We start from the raw sequence: 20,586 nt of genomic DNA on the forward strand, positions 1-20,586 counted from the left end.
GTAACCCGTAACTATCGTTGCTGTATTACTGTAACCCGTAACTATCGTTGCTGTATCACTGTTTCCCGTAACTATCGTTGCTGTCTTACTGTAACCCGTAACTATCGTTGCTGTATTACTGTAACCCGTAACTATCGTTGCTGTGTTACTGTAACCCGTAACTATCGTAGCTGTATCATTGTAATACGTCCCAACCATTGCTGGATTATCGTATACATCACTACCGTGGAAGTAATATTCCATAATGTCACCACCATTACAATGTTATTGTAATGCATCTCTGCTGTGTGCGAGATTATTGTAATACGCTACAATCGTTGGAGTATTATTGTATTAAGTCATCACCGTTGCTGTATCAACAGCATATGAAAGTTTAATCAACCTAAGATGGCATACTTTGATGAAAGAAATATGAACTACTGAACTGTATAAAGACTTCTGGGCACTGTTTAATGCTGATTGGGAATGCAAACAGTTTCGACCCGAACCCCCACGGCAAATGCAAGTACCCCACTCAGGAGCAAAGCCACCTCACTTAAGTGGTGGTTAGCAGAACCGGTAGCAGACCCGTGAAGATCCGGGGTAGAATAGGTCTTCAGCAACCCATGCTTGCCGTTAAAGGCGACTATGCTTGTTGTAAGCGACGACTAATGGGATCGGGTGGTCAGACTCGCTAATTTGGTTGATACATGTCATCGTATACAAATTGCCGTCATATAGCTGGAATAGAGCGGCGTAAAACAACACACAAACAGTACCGGTAGCAGACAAGCGGTCAGCCTGCCAAACCAATGACATGAGATCAATAATAGCAAGGAGCACCATCATCGACAACTCATCCAAACTCCCACATATATATTGAATATTAAATGAGGGGACCTGCATCAATGAGCCCTATATACGTCTTATTAACAAACCAGAAACCCTGCAACTACCCCGGGGGTTCCGCCGTTACAGTCCGCTGGATTGACAAAAACATCCCAGAATGAGCTGAAATAGCAAGAGTTGATACTCTGGAAAGAGAGGGAACGTTAAGCTACTGCCCACTATATATTGCCAGGTGGCAGTTTCAACGGAAAGGAAGGCCGTTCTGCCTCACCTGGCTGATGTTGGTTTGTTGTTTAACGCCGCATTCAGCAATATTCCAGCTATATGACGTCGGTCTGTAAATAATCGAGTTTGTTTGGTTATCACGCAAGCATGCCTATCCATCACACAGACATGCCCAACCATCACGCACATGCCTTTCCAGCAAGCACATGCCTATCCTTCACGCACACATGCCTATCCATCCCGCAAGCATGCCTACCCATCATTCACATTTCTATCCATTACGCACATACCTATTAATCAGACTCGCATACCTAATAATATTCATGACACACTCATGCCTATCTATCACTCACACATGCCTATCCATCACGCAACATGCCTATTCGTCACTCACCATGCATCCCAATCAGCTATATGCTTATGCATAACGCATATGCCTTTACATCACGCACACATGCCTAGCCAGCACGCATAAGTGCCTAGCTATCACGCACACATGCCTAGCCATCAAGCACATGCCTATACATCACGCACACATGCCTAGCCATCACGCACACATGCCTAGCCATCACGCACACATGAATATCCATCAAGCCTATGCTTATGCATAAAGCACATGCCTATCCATCAAGCACATGCCTATACATCACGCACACATGCCTATACATCACGCACACATGCCTATACATCACGCACACATGCCTAGGCATCAAGCACACATGCCTATACATCACGCACACATGCCTATACATCACACATACATGCCTATACATCACGCACACATGCCTATACATCACGCACACATGCCTAGCCTATACGTCACGCGCACATGTCTAGCCAACACGCACACATGCCTAGCTATCACGCACACATGCCTAGGCATCAAGCACACATGCCTATACATCACGCACACATGCCTATACATCACGCACACATGCCTATACATCACGTACACAAGCCTATACATCACGCACACATGCCTATAGATCACGCACACATGTCTATACGTCACGCGCACATGCCTAGCCAACACGCACACATGCCTAGCTATCACGCACACATGCCTATACATCACGCACACATGCCTATACATCACGCACACATGCCTATACATCACGCACACATGCCTATACATAACGCACACATGCCTATACATCACGCACACATGCCTATACATCACACACACATGGCTATACGTCACGCGCACATGCCTAGCCAACACGCACACATGCCTAGCTATCACGCACACATGCCTAGGCATCAAGCACATGCCTATACATCACGCACACATGCCTATCCATCACGCACACATGCCTAGCCATAACGCACACATGCCTAGCCATAACGCACACATGCCTAGCCATCAAGCCTTTGCTTATGCATAACGCACATGCCTATCCATCAAGCACATGCCTATACATGACGCACATGTCTATCCATCACAGCCGCATATCTAGCCATCACGCACTCATGCCAACCCTCAAGCCTATGCTTATGCATAAGGCACATGCCTATCTATCAAGCACATGCCTATATCACGGAAGCATGTCTATACATCACGCACATGTCTATCCATCACAGCCGCCTATCTATCCATGACACACGCATGCCTATCTATCACGCACGCATGCCTATTCAAAGGCACGCATACCTATCCACGACACACACATCTGATCCATCAAGCAATCATATTTATTCATTATCATATAATGGGTGGGTTTCTCGGCAGGATAAAGCCAACGGATAAAAACGATATCCGTTGAGGTCATATACGGAGAGAGATGCAAATATAAAGGTCAAGTAGGGACTACCTTCACTGTTTATAAACAAACATTGCGTCGCCCACTCGTCATTCGGTGATCGAGTCGGAATTAACCATCGGGAATCTGAATAAATCAGGGATATTTGCTATCATTATCAAAAGAACAGTCTAATATACTGAAAATCAGTGTCTAACTGTGACGTAGCTAAGGCATTTTATAAGTTTTGGCAACTTTGGAGATATAAATTTCGAAACAATTTTGCGAGGGCACGAGGCCTAGTCAAGCGGGATCAGTAGCCATATCTGTGCTTGTAGACCTCTGCACAAATTAAAATAGTTGGGTTTGGCTGAAATATGTTTGAATTGTTACCTTGTTTCGTTTTGTCGCTGTGTGTACGTCTGACTACACTTCTTAACGTTATGACAGGACAGACCGACTGTCAACAGCGTCTGGCCGTGGCCGTGACGTCTCATAGACTACGGTTAGAGTAGCCTCCCTTTGACAAAGGGCAGTTACTCTGGCGGACAGACCGATGGATTGCCGCGAAAGGCAATTAAAACAATTGTTGGTTTGCGTATATGTTGCTTCGCCACTGTATAAGAAAGAGATTTCAGTTGGAACTGTATTGGCTACTGTCACTGTCCGACTGACACATCACTTACCCTGTGACGTAATAAATATTAATGTGCGCATTCCAGGAAAACTCGCAATGTTTGGATAATGTTTGTGAGAGAGGGAAAGCGATTTTGAAGCACAGAATTAAAGAATGACATGATATGATAAAGAGGTTATCACGCCAAGGCTGGCTAAATACAATGTTTATTTCTAATGCAGGATATTTACCATCCCCAGAAACACTCGCGTGATAACCTCTATATATTTCATTTACTCAGCAAGTGTTATTCTGTTTGTATTGAGGGGATACCCACACATAGTTATGGACAATGCGAACAGAGAAACGTAACATGTTTTTCACTTACGAAGCGAGATTCAATCTGACTGTGGGTGTTGGTTGGCTCAGGGTATTTCGTAGGGTCGGAGAACAGATGCATTGTTGAATCATGGCAGTGGATATTTTTTTTTAAGTATAGGTATTCACATCGTGCACAGTAACCTGACTTGTCGCATGATGTCATTCCTTTTCTTGCACATGACGTTTCAGGATATTGACGTTTTCGAATTTGTCGAGCGTGGTTAAACTTTCCTTCAAAGAACGATGTCAAAATGTTGCCCTGACCAGAAGGTTCATCTGATCTTAACAACACTATAAAATACCCTTAATTAGACGTCATAAGCGCACAGGGCGCTCTCAAAATTAGAAACAGGGGGCTCTTATTGGAATTTTATCTTGGTGGAAAAAAAACAGGGTTGAAAGATAAATTTCGTGGTTTATGCTGACGGCCTGACTGTTAAAATACGACAGATATATTTTTCCAGAATTCAATTGTCCATAATTAAGGGTGGATATAACACCCGAGTGCGTATTATACACGAATAAATAAGTCATGCGTACATTGATCAATCGGAAGGGGTGCTAGTTGGGATTGTTCACTTGCCAATATATTAGCAAATATTGCCGAGGGCGCTTATTAGAGCGGGGCGCTTATTACGTCAAATACGATACCCTTAATTAGATAACCAGGCTCCACTGAGGTGTTTACTTGGGGTTAAGTATAAAAGTACCTATTTTATAATTGTTGGCTTGCCAAATGCCATGGCTGCACCCTTACTGCTAAAATGTGCATCAGAAACAGTATATTTCCAGAAGGTAGGGTCCGATCTCCAATCGGACTGTTTGTTTCGGAAGGAAACATTTCCAGAAGTTGTAAATGCTCTTTATAATTACTAACACTGCTACCCTTTTTAAAGCCCAACTAGACGTTTCCTTGTGTCTTAGAACATGAACAATTGTTTCGAAAAAATATTCCATCAACATTTTTGTCAGAGAATCATGAACCCTTGTTTACACATGGTCGTTTTTAGCTAATAACATACGACGATTATCTGCCTATAATTCTCGGCAAGGAGGAAATGAATAAATATGGTTTGACACTTGGATCAGGCTTTACTTACGCCAACGTCTACAACACAACAACAAACGCCAGCATCAGGTCCGCCTTCGCTACGGCGGCTTTCAGAATGGGACACTCCATGATCCACAGCTTCATCAATAGCTTCAGTCCTTCCTACATCAACCTCGGTAAGGATAAATTAAGTGAGAGTTTCCGCAACACGACCCTTTTTCTTAATGTCACCAACAGAAAGGTGGATCATTATATCAGGGGACTAGCTATGGACGACATGCAGGATTCGGACTACAAGCTATCGCAGGAGATCACCGACAACCTGTTTGCTGACAGTGATGGGAATAGCATGGACTTGGCTGCTCTCAACATCCAGAGAGGAAGAGACCACGGACTTCCGTCTTACACCAAGTGGAGGAAGTACTGCAACATTCCAGAAGCTACACCATTCTCAGGACTAGCCTACACAACCCACACGGCAAAGGCTGCTGGTCACCTGAAAGACGTGTACAGGTGAGTAGGGGTACATGGAGTGTGAGTGGGTTGGGGAGAAGGTAAGTGAGCTGGATTAAACGTATCTTTGAACAAGAGCCCAACTTGAATTTGATCAATCTGTTTAAGCGTAATGTGGAATGAAATTTGGACGAATGTCTTTGACGTTAACCACTTTGGTTAAACCCTGTAGCACCAGATAAGGGCTTACACATTTCTTTGACCACCTGTGTCTCCAACAGAACATAGTCAATGTCTTACTACGCAATACTCTGCTTGAGCAGAATGTTTACTTCTTTTGACCAGGATTAGGACACGTCCCCGACACTCTTGCTTGCTATTGCTTGTCGTAGTGGGTACTACATTGCTGACTGCCTGTCACTGTACCCTGATGCACACGAAGCTCACAATATCAGCCATCACCATCAACTGGAACATTGTTGGAAAGTCAATAGAATGTTATGTTGGAATGGTAATGCTTCTGTGAAACTCCAGCGAGGATATCAGTTGGCCCTTTAAAGAGTGTGAAATGCTTATTGCATCAACTAGCTGGCCATTAATTTTCCATGACTCTCCCCAGACATATTGACGACATCGACCTATTCCCAGGGGCTCTGTCAGAGAAGCCAGTGCCCGGAGGAATGGTTGGACCGACCTTTACCTGTCTCCTGGCGAAGCAGTTCCAGGCCCTGAAGGCAGGAGACCGATTCTGGTTTGAAGAGGACATCGCAAATGTCAAATTCACAAAATGTATGTAGTTGCACAAACCCAGCGAATGTGTTTTGATCCTGAGAGATATGTGTGTATGTTTTCCGTGAAATGCCTCATGCGGTATAGTGTGTTTTCTACCCCGGAGCATTGTGACATTTTTACATCGACTCACTTAAGAACCCAATTACACTCTCCTCTACAATATGCCAACCTCTGTGCTCAATTCTCCTCTATAATATGCCACCCTCTGCACTCAACTCTCCTCTACAATATGCCAACCTCTGCACTCAACACTCCTCTACAATATGCCACCCTCTGCTCTCAACTCTCCTCTACAGTATGCCACCCTCTGCACTCAACTTTCCTTTACAATATGCCAACCTCTGTGCTCAATTCTCCTCTATAATATGCCACCCTCTGCAGTCAACTCTCCTCTACAATATGCCACGCTCTGCACTCAACTCTCCTCTACAATATGCCATCCTCTGCACTTAATTCTCCTCTACAATATGCCACCCTCTGCACTCAACTCCCCTCTACAATATGCCACTGTCTGTGCTCAATTCTCCTCTACAATATGCCACCCTCTGCACTCAACTCTTCTCTACAATATGCCACGCTCTGCACTAAACTCTCCTCTACAATATGCCACCCTCTGCTCTCAACTCTTCTCTACAATATGCCACGCTCTGCACTAAACTCTCCTCTACAATATGCCACCCTCTGCTCTCAATTCTCCTCTATAATATGCCACCCTCTGCACTCAACTCTTCTCTACAATATGCCACGCTCTCCACTAAACTCTCCTGTACAATATGCCACCCTCTGCTCTCAATTCTCCTCTATAATATGCCACCCTCTGCACTTAACTCTGCTCTACAATATGCCACGCTCTGCACTAAACTCTCCTCTAAAATATGCCACCCTCTGCACTAAACTCTTCTCTACAATATGCCACGCTCTGCACTAAACTCTCCTGTACAATATGCCACCCTCTGCTCGCAATTCTCCTCTACAATATGCCACCCTCTGCTCTCAATTCTCCTCTATAATATGCCACCCTCTGCACTCAACTCTTCTCTACAATATGCCACCCTCTGCACTAAATTCTCCTCTACAATATGCCACCCTCTGCTCTCAACTCGTCTCTACAATATGCCACGCTCTGCACTAAACTCTCCTCTACAATATGCCACCCTCTGCACTCAACACTCCACTACAATATGCCACCCTCTGCACTCAACTCTCCTCTACAATATGCCACCCTCTGCACTCAACACTCCACTACAATATGCCACCCTCTGCACTCAACACTCCACTACAATATGCCACCCTCTGCACTCAACACTCCACTACAATATGCCACGCTCTGCACTAAACTCTCCTCTACAATATGCCACCCTCTGCTCTCAACTCTTCTCTACAATATGCCACGCTCTGCACTAAACTCTCCTCTACAATATGCCACCCTCTGCTCTCAATTCTCCTCTATAATATGCCACCCTCTGCACTCAACTCTTCTCTACAATATGCCACGCTCTCCACTAAACTCTGCTCTACAATATGCCACGCTCTGCACTAAACTCTCCTGTACAATATGCCACCCTCTGCTCGCAATTCTCCTCTACAATATGCCACCCTCTGCTCTCAATTCTCCTCTATAATATGCCACCCTCTGCACTCAACTCTTCTCTACAATATGCCACCCTCTGCACTAAACTCTCCTCTACAATATGCCACCCTCTGCTCTCAACTCGTCTCTACAATATGCCACGCTCTGCACTAAACTCTCCTCTACAATATGCCACCCTCTGCACTCAACACTCCACTACAATATGCCACCCTCTGCACTCAACACTCCACTACAATATGCCACGCTCTGCACTAAACTCTCCTCTACAATATGCCACCCTCTGCTCTCAACTCTTCTCTACAATATGCCACGCTCTGCACTAAACTCTCCTCTACAATATGCCACCCTCTGCTCTCAATTCTCCTCTATAATATGCCACCCTCTGCACTCAACTCTTCTCTACAATATGCCACGCTCTCCACTAAACTCTGCTCTACAATATGCCACGCTCTGCACTAAACTCTCCTGTACAATATGCCACCCTCTGCTCGCAATTCTCCTCTACAATATGCCACCCTCTGCTCTCAATTCTCCTCTATAATATGCCACCCTCTGCACTCAACTCTTCTCTACAATATGCCACCCTCTGCACTAAACTCTCCTCTACAATATGCCACCCTCTGCTCTCAACTCGTCTCTACAATATGCCACGCTCTGCACTAAACTCTCCTCTACAATATGCCACCCTCTGCACTCAACTCTCCTCTACAATATGCCACCCTCTGCACTCATGATCAACTCTCTTCTACAAATCAGACAGATTTGTGTTGACGAATGTTCTCAATTTGTGCAGACCAGCTGAATGAGATCCGGAAAGCGAGTCTGTCCAGGGTAGTGTGCGACAATACGGACACCTACAAGATTCAGAAGAACGCTTTCATCAAAGGATCTCCGTGAGCATACTAGTTCATTAGTTTAACTTCAACATTATGAGGAGAGTCATATTCAAACAAGGTACCGCTGCTGTAAGGCTGATTGAGGGAGGGAGTGAGTATTGTTAAACGTAGCATAATTTCACGGCGTATCAGCTTGATGTGGGTAAAAAGCCTGACGCGATGCAGGTCTAGCTTTGAGTCCATCCTTTATGACTGTCCATCTAATGACAAGGTGGGTAGGGGGGGGGGGGGGGGGGGGGGGGGGGGCACGGGTGGCCCAGTCGTCTATGACAGCTCAATTCGTGGTGCAGAGTTGTGTCCATTGAGTCGCAAGATTGTGGGTTCGAATCCTGCTTCGCCCCGGTTATGTTTCTAGGTTTACCAGCACCATACCCGTGCTCCTGGGTTTCATCAAAGTGGTAAACGTCTAAGACCTGCTTCACTTCTGGCTTTCCTCCCACATTAAGCTGACACGGTAAACCGAACTAACTCACTCACCCACTCTAATGACAAAACATATAGTTGTCACCGAGTCGCAGGCTACAGAATTGTCAACAAATGCACTGTGAAATCCAATTTCATTTCGTCCTAAAGGGAAGAAACTCTATACAACACATTTACTTTCAAACGCTCAGTCAAGTGAATAACACAGTGAAGTTGGCGGGTTTAGTTTACTCAAGCGTAATAAAATGCTCCATGACATCGCAGCTAAGAGAAGGGTATCACAAATTGAGATAATTATGTCTTTCTTACAAAGTAAAAGCTGTTACATTTCCCCACTGGAACACATCGATACAGTATTATGATACAACATTGTTTTTACAGTTGGGGTAGAATAGGTCTTCAGCAACCCATACTTGCCGTAAAAGGTGACTCTGCTTGTAAAAAGCTGACTTGGTTGATGCATGTCATCGATCCCAATTGCTTGGATCGATGCTCATGATATTAGCCACTGGATTGTCTGGTCCAGACTCGATTATTTACAGACCGCTGTCATATAGCTGGAATATTGCTGAGTGCGGCGTTAAACTACAAACAAACAAACAAAAACAATTTTGTGTACAGTTGCGTGTACTGTAGTGAATCTGACATCTCTGCGCTATTCAAACGCTCTTTGTGACATCTGCGGACTAAATTAAGGGATGTTCCCGTGTGTTTACTGTTATTAATTCATTTTACATATTAATGAGACATGTGTCAACAATATGGAGATGCTATGAATACCGAATGGGTGGATAAACAAATTTTACGACGCTTTATCAAAATTCTAGTCACATCACGACTGTGCAAGAAAAATGGGTTTTACCCATTGCATACATTTGGGTAATGAAACGCTGGATTCTGCAACACACGATTTCACGATGAGGATGCCCACTGTGGCAGAAGCTTCCCCATACAGCATTACACACACGTTGCAAGTTCACACTTTTGTGGACGAGTGTTTATATATTTAATAATTTGTAAAAGACAGGAGGTGAGACTATGTTTGTCATTGATCTACTCACTCTGTCAGTTGAACAGCAGTAATCAGAGCCTTCAGTGTCACAATGGTCTGCCAACCATTGTTATGCAGTTTTATTTCATTGATATTACCAAGGAGATATCGTTTGATCTGATCAATTTAATATCTCTGGACAAGCATAGTAACTGGGGACCAATTCTACACCGGAATTCATATGGTTATTTGATAAAGGAAGATGCTGGATAATTAATGATTCACCCTCACGAGTGTTCCGGCTAAGATAAAGAACCCAGTGTTTCGTGCTTGCCATATTTTGGTTGATGAATATGAAATTTTACCTTCTTGTTATGTCCATGAATCAGTTTGAGTGAAACTGTAAGAGAGTAGATTGTTAATACTGGTCATAAGTCTGATGATAGCGTTCGAGTGGAGGTGTTTCCGCTCATTCATTAACTTCTTTGAGAGGCATTTAGAGGTTGGAGTACTAGGTGAGGATTGGGTATATGGATGAACAACCTCTTTAATACAAATTTCTTTAATGCACATTCGGAGCGACGTTTCGGTGTAGGGTCCAGCACTTGTTTAATAACAGTGCCTCACCTATCACTCATTTATTGCATAGCTATAAGTGTGTGTAAAGTATATCTGTTGTGAATAATGGTTGTAAGTATTTATGACTTACGCTTTAATCCACAGTATAATCACAGCTATATCACGTCAGCATGCAGTCAATATCGCCGACGTACACCAAAGCCAAATATTTCATCTTACTGAAGGCTGACATGGCAAGCACAAAACATTGGGTACATTATCATCTTAGTGAAGGCTGACATGGCAAGCACGAAACACTGGGTACATTATCATCTTAGTGAAGGCTGACATGGCAAGCACGAAACACTGGGTACATTATCATCTTAGTGAAGGCTGACATGGCAAGCACGAAACACTGCGTACATTATCATCTTAGTGAAGGCTGACATGGCAAGCACGAAACACTGGGTACATTATCATCTTAGTGAAGGCGAACATGGCAAGCACGAAACAATGGGTACATTATCATCTTGGTGAAGGCTAACACGGCAAGCACGAACCACTGGGTACATTATCATCTTAGTGAAGGCTGACATGGCAAGCACAAAACATTGGGTACATTATCATCTTAGTGAAGGCTGACATGGCAAGCACGAAACACTGGGTACATTATCATCTTAGTGAAGGCTGACATGGCAAGCACGAAACACTGGGTACATTATCATCTTAGTGAAGGCTAACATGGCAAGCACGAAACACTGGGTACATTATCATCTTAGTGAAGGCTAACACGGCAAGCACGAAACAGTGGGTACATTATCATCTTAGTGAAGGCTGTCATGGCAAGCACGAACCACTGGGTACATTATCATCTTAGTGAAGAGTGACATGGCAAGCACGAAACACTGGGTACATTATCATCTTAGTGAAGGCTGACATGGCAAGCACGAAACACTGGGTAGATTATCTCCTTAGTGAAGAGTGACATGGCAAGCACGAAACACTGGGTACATTATCATCTTAGTGAAGGCTGACATGGCAAGCACGAAACACTGCGTACATTATCTTCTTAGTGAAGGCTGACATGGCAAGCACGAAACACTGGGTACATTATCATCTTAGTGAAGGCTGACATGGCAAGCACAAAACATTGGGTACATTATCATCTTAGTGAAGGCTGACATGGCAAGCACGAAACACTGGGTACATTATCATCTTAGTGAAGGCTGACATGGCAAGCACGAAACACTGGGTACATTATCATCTTAGTGAAGGCTAACATGGCAAGCACGAAACACTGGGTACATTATCATCTTAGTGAAGGCTAACACGGCAAGCACGAAACACTGGGTACATTATCATCTTAGTGAAGGCTGTCATGGCAAGCACGAACCACTGGGTACATTATCATCTTAGTGAAGAGTGACATGGCAAGCACGAAACACTGGGTACATTATCATCTTAGTGAGGGCTGACATGGCAAGCACGAAACACTGGGTACATTATCATCTTAGTGAAGGCTGACATGGCAAGCACGAAACACTGGGTAGATTATCTTCTTAGTGAAGAGTGACATGGCAAGCACGAAACACTGGGTACATTATCATCTTAGTGAAGGCTGACATGGCAAGCACGAAACACTGCGTACATTATCTTCTTAGTGAAGGCTGACATGGCAAGCACGAAACAGTGGGTACATTATCATCTTAGTGAAGGCTGACATGGCAAGCACGAACCACTGGGTACATTATCATCTTATTGAAAGTGACATGGCAAGCACGAAACACTGGGTACATTATCATCTTAATGAAGGCTGACATGGCAAGCACGAAACACTGGGTACATTATCATCTTAGTGAAGGCTGACATGGCAAGCACGAAACACTGGGTACATTATCATCTTAGTGAAGGCTGACATGGCAAGCACGAAACACTGGATGCATTATCATCTCAGTGAAGGCTGACATGGCAAGCACGAAACTCTGGGTACATTATCATCTCAGTGAAGGCTGACATGGCAAGCACGAAACACTGGGTGCATTATCATCTTAGTGAAGGCTGACATGGCAAGCACGAAACACTGGGTACAGTATCATCTGAGTGAAGGCTGACATGATGGAAAGCACGAAACACTGAGTACCTTATCTGTCCCAAAACACTCGTGAGGGTGAATCAATAATTATCAAGCATCTTCCTTTATCAAATAACCACAGGAATTCTGGTGTAGAATTGGTCCCCAGTTACTATGCTTGTCGTAAGAGTCAACAGAGATGGATTTGATGGTCAGGCTCGTTGACTTGGATGATCGTGTGTCCTCTTACCCTGTTGGTAGGGATCGTGCACTGGTTGATGCAGACCGGCTTTATTTAGGGACCTCGAGTAATGCTGCCTGTAACGTTATGCATGCACTCCTTTATTATTTCACCAAAAAGCACATCAAACTCCCTCGTTACCCTACTCATCTCTGCCACCTGTGGTCAAGTGGCCGTTGCAAGAAGAAACTGTCCCTCCCTAACCCCAAAGGAAGTAGCATTTACATTTTAGTGTGTATCTTTGGGAAGGCCATTCTAGTGAATTGGGAAAGGTTGACGACTGGCATAATTATAATTATCAGATGAATTTACGTTGGTAATTTCATCAGATTGGTTCGGGATTGCAGACAGTTGGAAAGCACCAATCGTCCCCCTTACGTTCTTATTAATGATAGTTGAAATGAAATAGAATTTTGAATTGATAAACAAAAACTAAAACAAACAAACAAAACAAATCAGCAGGGGCAAGAGCATTCAACGTCATTACTTGCCAGGCGGTTGCGAGTTCAATTTCTGCTTGGTTGTAGGCCGCTCGGGAGCTGTCACTGGCGACAGCATTGGCATAGAGAGCTCTCCGAACGGACTATCATGAAGAGTCACATGAAGAACATTGTCTCAAAACTGTAGTGATAAATAGGTGCACGAATCCATGTGTTTTTCTCAGTTGCTAATTGTGGAGGTTTTTTTTGTTCAAGCGTGTGGTGCAGCACCCTGGATGAGATTAACCTGACACACTGGAGGGAGACCCAGCCCATGGGTTTGTGGACGACCTGGCAGACATGGAGCGCATGTGACGGAGGCCAACAGACGAGGACACGCTCCTGCTCCACCTGCAGCTGTATTGGCCAGAGTGCTGAGAAGAAGGCGTGCAATCTGAATCCGTGTGATGAAGGAAGCTGGGGTCCATGGAGTGAGTGCCGCAGAGGAAGACGGTCACGACACTGTTCTTGCACAAACGGGTGTTCGCGGAGGCGGCGTTCATCGAATCGGGTGGATGGCGAAGACGAAGCTGCTGCTATGTTTGCGCATCCTCTGTTTGGCGAGGAGGAGAGTATGACGGTCACTGCCTGTCTGTGTTCTGGTCTTGTCACCCAGGACATGGCATGTGCTTAGATGGCCGTGAGGAAATCCACGAACGTTCCGAATTGAGACTCCCAGCATACACGAAGCATCAAATAAATCGTCAAATATATCAATCTAGTTTTTCATCAATGTTAAGGCCCGCCAGGCAATATTAAAGAGGGACGAGGCCCGCGAGGCTATATTAAAAGGGGTCTCTTCTTGGCAGGCTATGTTAAACGGGGCGAGGCCCGCCATGCTATATTAAAGGGTGTGTGGGGTGTGTGGGGTGTGTGGGGTGGGGTGGGGTGGGGGGGTGGGAGGGGACTATATTAAAGGGGGACGAAATTGTGTCGGCAAATTGGCAGTCCCATCAAATTTGACTCAGAAACTTTAACCAACACTTGTGTCTTTGTCTGCTTGTTGAAAAACGCGTGGTGTATATTAATTTAGCAGTTTTTAGCAGATAATCCCAATTACAGAAGACACGTACTAGCTTTCTTCATGTTGTGAACTACAATGTCTAGAACAAGGCAGACATGGGGACCAGTGAATGCAGATCCATGAGTCACCCGTGTCTCCACAACACAGAACAGTTCACGCATTTCCATAAACTTAGTGTATAATCTTTGCTACAAAAGGTGAACCAGATCGATTTATTGTCCAGGATGCCCTGGTGGGGTGGATTTGTGAACACCTCACTCAATGGGGGAGTTTTTTTCCTTTTACATAAGCAGAACGGCAGGCGATACAAAAAGCCTTAGTGAATCACTGAAGTTTAACGATGTGAGTTGTTCCGGGATCTATTCTAGCCAATGAAAGCAGAGAAACACGGCTGCCGTTTTCTTATAATGTTATTGTGTACTGTGTATTCCATACCCGGATAAACAACCACACAATGTATTGTGTTGACAGAGCTTCACGCATTCAAAACCGCTGTAATAGCTTTAGTATGTTAATGATAACTATTTTAACCAACAGCTTACAACACCTGTTCTTATCTCTGAGATGTGTACCAGGCTGGTCCAATACATAGACAAGCATCAGACTTTGAAAGGCTTCTTAAATGTAATGTGATGACGGGCCGCTTTCCCTCTTCAAGCACAATCCACCTCGTGTCAAATGTGTTGATTGGTTGGTTTGTTGTTTTACGCCGCACTCAGCAATATTCCAGCTATATGACGGCGGTCTGTAAATAATCGAGTCTGGACCCGACAATGCAGTGATTGATATCATGAGCATCGATCCACGCCTCTTACGACAAGAATAGTCGCCTTTTACGGCAAGCATGGGTTGCTGAAGACCCTTTCTACCCCGGATCTTCACGGGTCAAATATGTACACCCATGGACACACACGACCAACTGTACATGTATAGATTTAACTAATGAACCATGTGATCATGAAAACAACTTAACCTCATGCCGTTTCTTACGAGAATATTGAGTTTTCTCAAATTACATGTTTTTACTAAATTGTGCATATAATGACAGATATGTATGTCTGAATTTATAAAAAAAACATGCAGGTTTTCAGAAAGATGACTTTGTTACATCGCAGAGACGCACGCCCCAGATACACGTACAACATCACCTCTACAGCAAGAACAAAATTGGGTGATTCTACCCAAAATGACAATATTTATAACAGCTTTCATCACACATTGAGTTGATGAATAAACTTGTTTGGGCATAATTATTTTAACCTATGTTAATTAACGTATCATAAAATATATATCATATAATTATATATAAACAAAGTAACAGAACGTAAACAAGAAGCAGAATCAACATAAAAAACGTGTGTTTTATGATTTAATACAATTATTCATTCTATTGATTGTGCTGTAACACAGAGCGAAAAGGTGTGTTTTTATATTAATAAGAGAATAGCATGTTTTAACTGTTTGATTAGGATTCTAGAAGATAATGAGTAAGTAGAACGTGCAACTTTTTGGATATTAACAACAAAAACGACGTTTCGATGTAGATTCTTACACCGTTATCACGCTTGACGGCATGCGTATTCATTTTTTTAATTAATATCTCAAATTATCTCTTTTGTTTTAAAAGTATAAGTAGCCTGCAACCTCGGGGTATCGCGGTACTTGTCATGCACGCTGAACGGAACAAAATGCACCCACTAGCATTTATGATTATTCGTGTTCTCTATATCAGATGACATTAATTTTATCTAACAATGCATATTTTACTGATAAAAGTTCATTATTTACATAAGTAGCTCCGAGTAAAAGCCGGGCCTCGCGCTCAGTTTGACAAGGGAGAGCACTCCATCGTATCGCGGTACAGAGAAAAATTGTGTATGGAGGTCCGAATTGGACAAAAAGAGGACATAATTCTACCAACCACTTAGTATAACCATGCCAGATATCAGTGATTTGTCCAGACATGTGCAAAGACAGCACAAGTAAAATTCTAAATGTGTTATCAGTAATAGGTATTCAATGCATATTTACCGAAAAGTCTGAGAAAAATATTTAAAAAATCAACAACAAAATATCCGAAATGATATTCTAAGATTGTTTAAAAAAAAATTGGATGACAATAATTTGTCCCAAAATGTAAAAAATGTTAAAAGTCAACAATAAATATATAAAAAGCACTCCTTGTATGCCCAAAGTATGTATTTATCTTTTGGCCTCTAGTGAAGAGCGTATTTTTAAGTTTGGCATCATAGCCCTTATGATCTCCCAATAGATTCTTGGCACAGAGCGGGAAAAAAATGTGCGGACTACGTAACTTCCGTTACCTTATAAGTCGCACATGAATATGCACATGATCTAGTTCAGGTCGATAGAGAAAGTTTACTTGGGGAACTGCGGGTTATATCGTTGGTCATTGATAGATGGGGAAAAGGCAATATTAAAAAAATATGACAGAAGTAAGTATCAACACATTAATAACTCCTTACTTACAGCAGACGGAACATTCCGAGGAAATTGAAATTGTTTACGAAGTGAGCACTTCCTGGTTACTGATTTGCATTAATAGACAGCTGCTAAGAGGCGTGTCCCGCGTGAACTACCGGAAATCACAAATGCCGCGATACGATGAATGCCGCGGTACCATGGGGTCCGAGTATACTATCAAAATGTTGGTGGAGAGATCATTTTCATGAAGAAAAATTGTACATGATGTAATATGTAGTACCATATTTGTTTAAATTATAAGTTCATAGCATACTCCTTGATGTAAAATTGCTGTTTTCGGCAATGCAGAGCAAAAGGTTACAGATTAAGAAACTATGTTTATGGCAGGACCAACAATAAATATATGTTGATGTAAATGGACCACTAAATAACTTATGTAAGCACATGTTTATCCAATGCATTTCTCTCCTTTTTTAAACAACCTCTCTCTCACTCTATCTTTCTATTTCCCTCTCTGACTTTCTCTCTCTCACTCTTTCTTTCTCTCTCTCACATTCTCACCCTCTTTCTCTCTCGCTCTCTCTCTCCCTCTCTCCCTTTGTCTCACTCTATCAAACATTTAATGTCTCTCTTCTACAGTGTTTGACAAGAAATAACAAATATGTCAGACTTATCACCAATTCAACAATGCACAAGGATCTTGAGAAGAAATAGCAAATCTGTTAAGACACATCATTATAATTAATCCTGCCCCAACCCAGCAACAAATGAACTTTTCATTTCGTGCGAAGCAGCATTTATCCATTTACAGAGAATATATAACACGAATACCTATTCCAAGAACATTTAGGATTTTCTGAGAAATGAAGAACACGAGATGGTCGAGGGTAAAGAGTGTGAAATACCCCTTCTCCCTCCACCACCCCCTCTCCCCTCCACCCCTACCCCCATGGCCAGCCATCTACGAAGGGTAAGGACATGCCCATGCACATATACAATAAACAAGACAAAAGACACAAGACGTCCACGCCCTTCTATCAATCCCAGTCTATGTGAACACCTCTGTACATCATTACAAATACCAGATAGTGTTAACAGACCTAATAATTATATACCTAAAACTGGGGATAAACCATGGTTTGGAAGAATTTGTAAAACGGCTCGACGACTGCAAGACGACTGCATTTGGGAAGACGACTGCATGGTAGACATAAGTCGGAGCAAAATAGGAAATCGTTACTGATTGCCAGCAAAGAATATAAGAAGGTTTTGAATAAGTATATTAAACAGTACCGTTTTAATATGCAGAAAACGATGCAAAATATGCGTACAAAGTCCAGTAAAGATTATTGGAAGTTACTGAATAAATTTAAGAAAAAAACGAAACCAGAGGAAATTGATCTTGACTCTTTCTTTACGTTTTTTAAAAACATTAATACATCTCCAGAAATGGACTCTGATATAGAACTGCAAGTTGACGGAAACGATGACAATATCCTTAACCAGGAAATAACAATAGCAGAAATTACGAAGGCAGTTTCGAATCTTAAGACAAATAAATCGCCTGGAAGGGATGAAATCCTCAATGAATATTTGAAATATACTATTGATTTGTTTATCCAAGTGTATCATAAATTATTTAATATTATATTTGATACAGGCATAGTACCAGAAGAATGGCTCCTCGGATTGATCAAACCTATTTATAAAAAAGGTGATCGTAAAGATCCGAACTCTTACCGACCTATTACTCTTTTAAGCTGCATCGGTCAATTGTTTACCTCTATTTTAAGTGAAAGAATTAATAATTATCTAGAAAATAATAATTTGTTATCAGAATCACAAGGAGGATTTCGACACGGATATTCTACTGTTGATAACATGTTCGTATTGCACTCCCTCATGGAATACCTTAGGGCACACAAAAAGAAACTATATTGTACATTTATAGATTTCTCTAAGGCCTTCGATAACGTTTGGCGCTTTGGACTCTGGCAAAAATTAATAAAAACAAATGTACAAGGTAAACGCTTCCAGATCATATTCAACATGTATCAAGGCATAATTAAAGTCGTGTATTGTTGCTAATGGTGAAAATTCATCGTTTTTCTCTAGTGATATCGGAGTTAGACAGGGGGAAAATCTATCGCCAATTCTCTTTGCCCTGTACTTAAATGACCTTGAAGAATATCTACAACAGAAAATGTGTGAAGGTATTGATGTTATATCGGAAGTTGAAGTAGATAGAATCTGTAAAAACATTATTGTTTTGCTATATGCAGATGATACTATTATACTTGCAGATAACGCCTATGACCTTCAAAATAACATGAATGTTTTTTATGAATATTGTAAACAGTGGAAGTTGAATATTAATATTGATAAAACTAAGGTGGTTGTATTTGGATCAAGAAAAAACAATGATGTGTCTAAGATAGGCGATAGTGTTGTTGAAGTAGTAGATCAATATAAGTACTTGGGTCTGGTTTTTAAACGAACTGGAAACTTCCTAGCAGCCAAGATGTCGTTAGTGGCTCAAGCTAGAAAAGCTATGCATTTACTATATATTAGAATACGTAACCTTGACTTACCAATAGACTGCCAGCTATTATTATTTGATCAAACAATCGTGCCTATATTAACATATGGTTCCGAAATTTGGGGATTTGGTAAACTAGATATGATAGAAAAGGTTCACACGGACTTCTTAAAATATATACTAAGGGTAAAAAAAAGCACACCCCACTATTTTTTATATGGAGAGCTTGGAAGAACCCCTATTACGGATTTAATTAAACAAAGAATTTTGACTTACTGGTCTAAGATAATTTATAATAAACCAACGAAATTGTGTACTGTTATGTATAATATATTATTTGCAGACTCTGGTAACCATAAATACAGCTGGCTCGAATATGTTAAAGGACTATTTGATGGATTAGGCCTTAGTTTTATATGGACCCAACAATTATAAACGTATTAAAATGTGTTATTAAACAACGTATCTTTGATCGGTTCAGCCAGACTTGGACAAGTTGGATAAACAACTCCCCCAAGGCAGTATTTTACCGAATATTTAAACATAAAATCCAGTTACAAAATTATCTGCTGTCGCTACCCTTAAGACTCAGTATCCCGATTACTAAAATAAGATCCACAAACCATAGATTACCAATAGAAAAGGGGCGATGGGAAAATATACCACGAGAAGACAGAATTTGTAGTCACTGTAATAAACATGACTTAGCTGACGACAATCACTATCTACTAATTTGTCCTTTTCTGCATAACTTGCGTAAGCAATATATTCAAAAGAAGTACTTTACAAGACCTAGTACGATTACACTTGATATGCTACTAAATACTGAAAGTGTATTAGAACAAAGAAAACTAGCACAGTTTGTAAAAGAAATCCTCAAGATGTTTAATTAAATTTATGAGTCTGTTGCAGTTAAACGTTTAGTTGACGCACGTCCGTCTCCTGCCTCGTGTCACCATAAATCTCCATTTGTACCTTCAATATGTCATAGCTATGACCTTGAAGCGAAATAAACGTTTCTTGTTGTTGTTGTTGTTATTGTACAAATTCAATTTAATAGCCTTGTCGTTACACAATATATTGAATTAGACAATTACCAGACATGCAAACGTACACAATAAAACACCACATCGTACATAACACAAGACGGCGGCATGTGCAAACAAAGTAACATTCCGATGACCTAAATGTTTTTTGTAACATTATCTAACTTTCTTGTTTGACAATGTCTGAGCTAGGCATC

The 20,586-nt window shown here is 42.0% G+C and overlaps 1 protein-coding gene across 1 annotated transcript; it reads left to right on the forward strand.

Moving 5' to 3' along the window:
• Positions 1–4,847: 4,847 nt before the first annotated feature.
• Positions 4,848–14,033, forward strand: LOC124115856 (thyroid peroxidase-like). The gene is made up of 4 exons (XM_046477007.2): positions 4,848–5,353; positions 5,913–6,082; positions 8,470–8,569; positions 13,552–14,033. Exons 1-4 carry the CDS (start codon positions 4,848–4,850, stop codon positions 13,967–13,969), a joined length of 1,194 nt encoding a protein of 397 aa, XP_046332963.2. The 3' UTR covers positions 13,970–14,033.
• Positions 14,034–20,586: the final 6,553 nt, after the last annotated feature.

This window comes from Haliotis rufescens, unplaced genomic scaffold (assembly GCF_023055435.1).
Source record: "Haliotis rufescens isolate VD_foot unplaced genomic scaffold, xgHalRufe1.0.p SCAF_12, whole genome shotgun sequence".
NCBI lineage: Eukaryota > Metazoa > Mollusca > Gastropoda > Lepetellida > Haliotidae > Haliotis > Haliotis rufescens.

Bases quoted from the DNA above. Each gene is read 5' to 3' on its own strand.
- LOC124115856 (XM_046477007.2), top strand. From the start codon at position 4,848: ATGAATAAATATGGTTTGACACTTGGATCAGGCTTTACTTACGCCAAC. The intron at 5,354-5,912 runs GTGAGTAGGGGT...GACTCTCCCCAG, and splicing joins CACCTGAAAGACGTGTACAG to ACATATTGACGACATCGACC. The intron at 8,570-13,551 runs GTGAGCATACTA...TTTTTGTTCAAG, and splicing joins GCTTTCATCAAAGGATCTCC to CGTGTGGTGCAGCACCCTGG.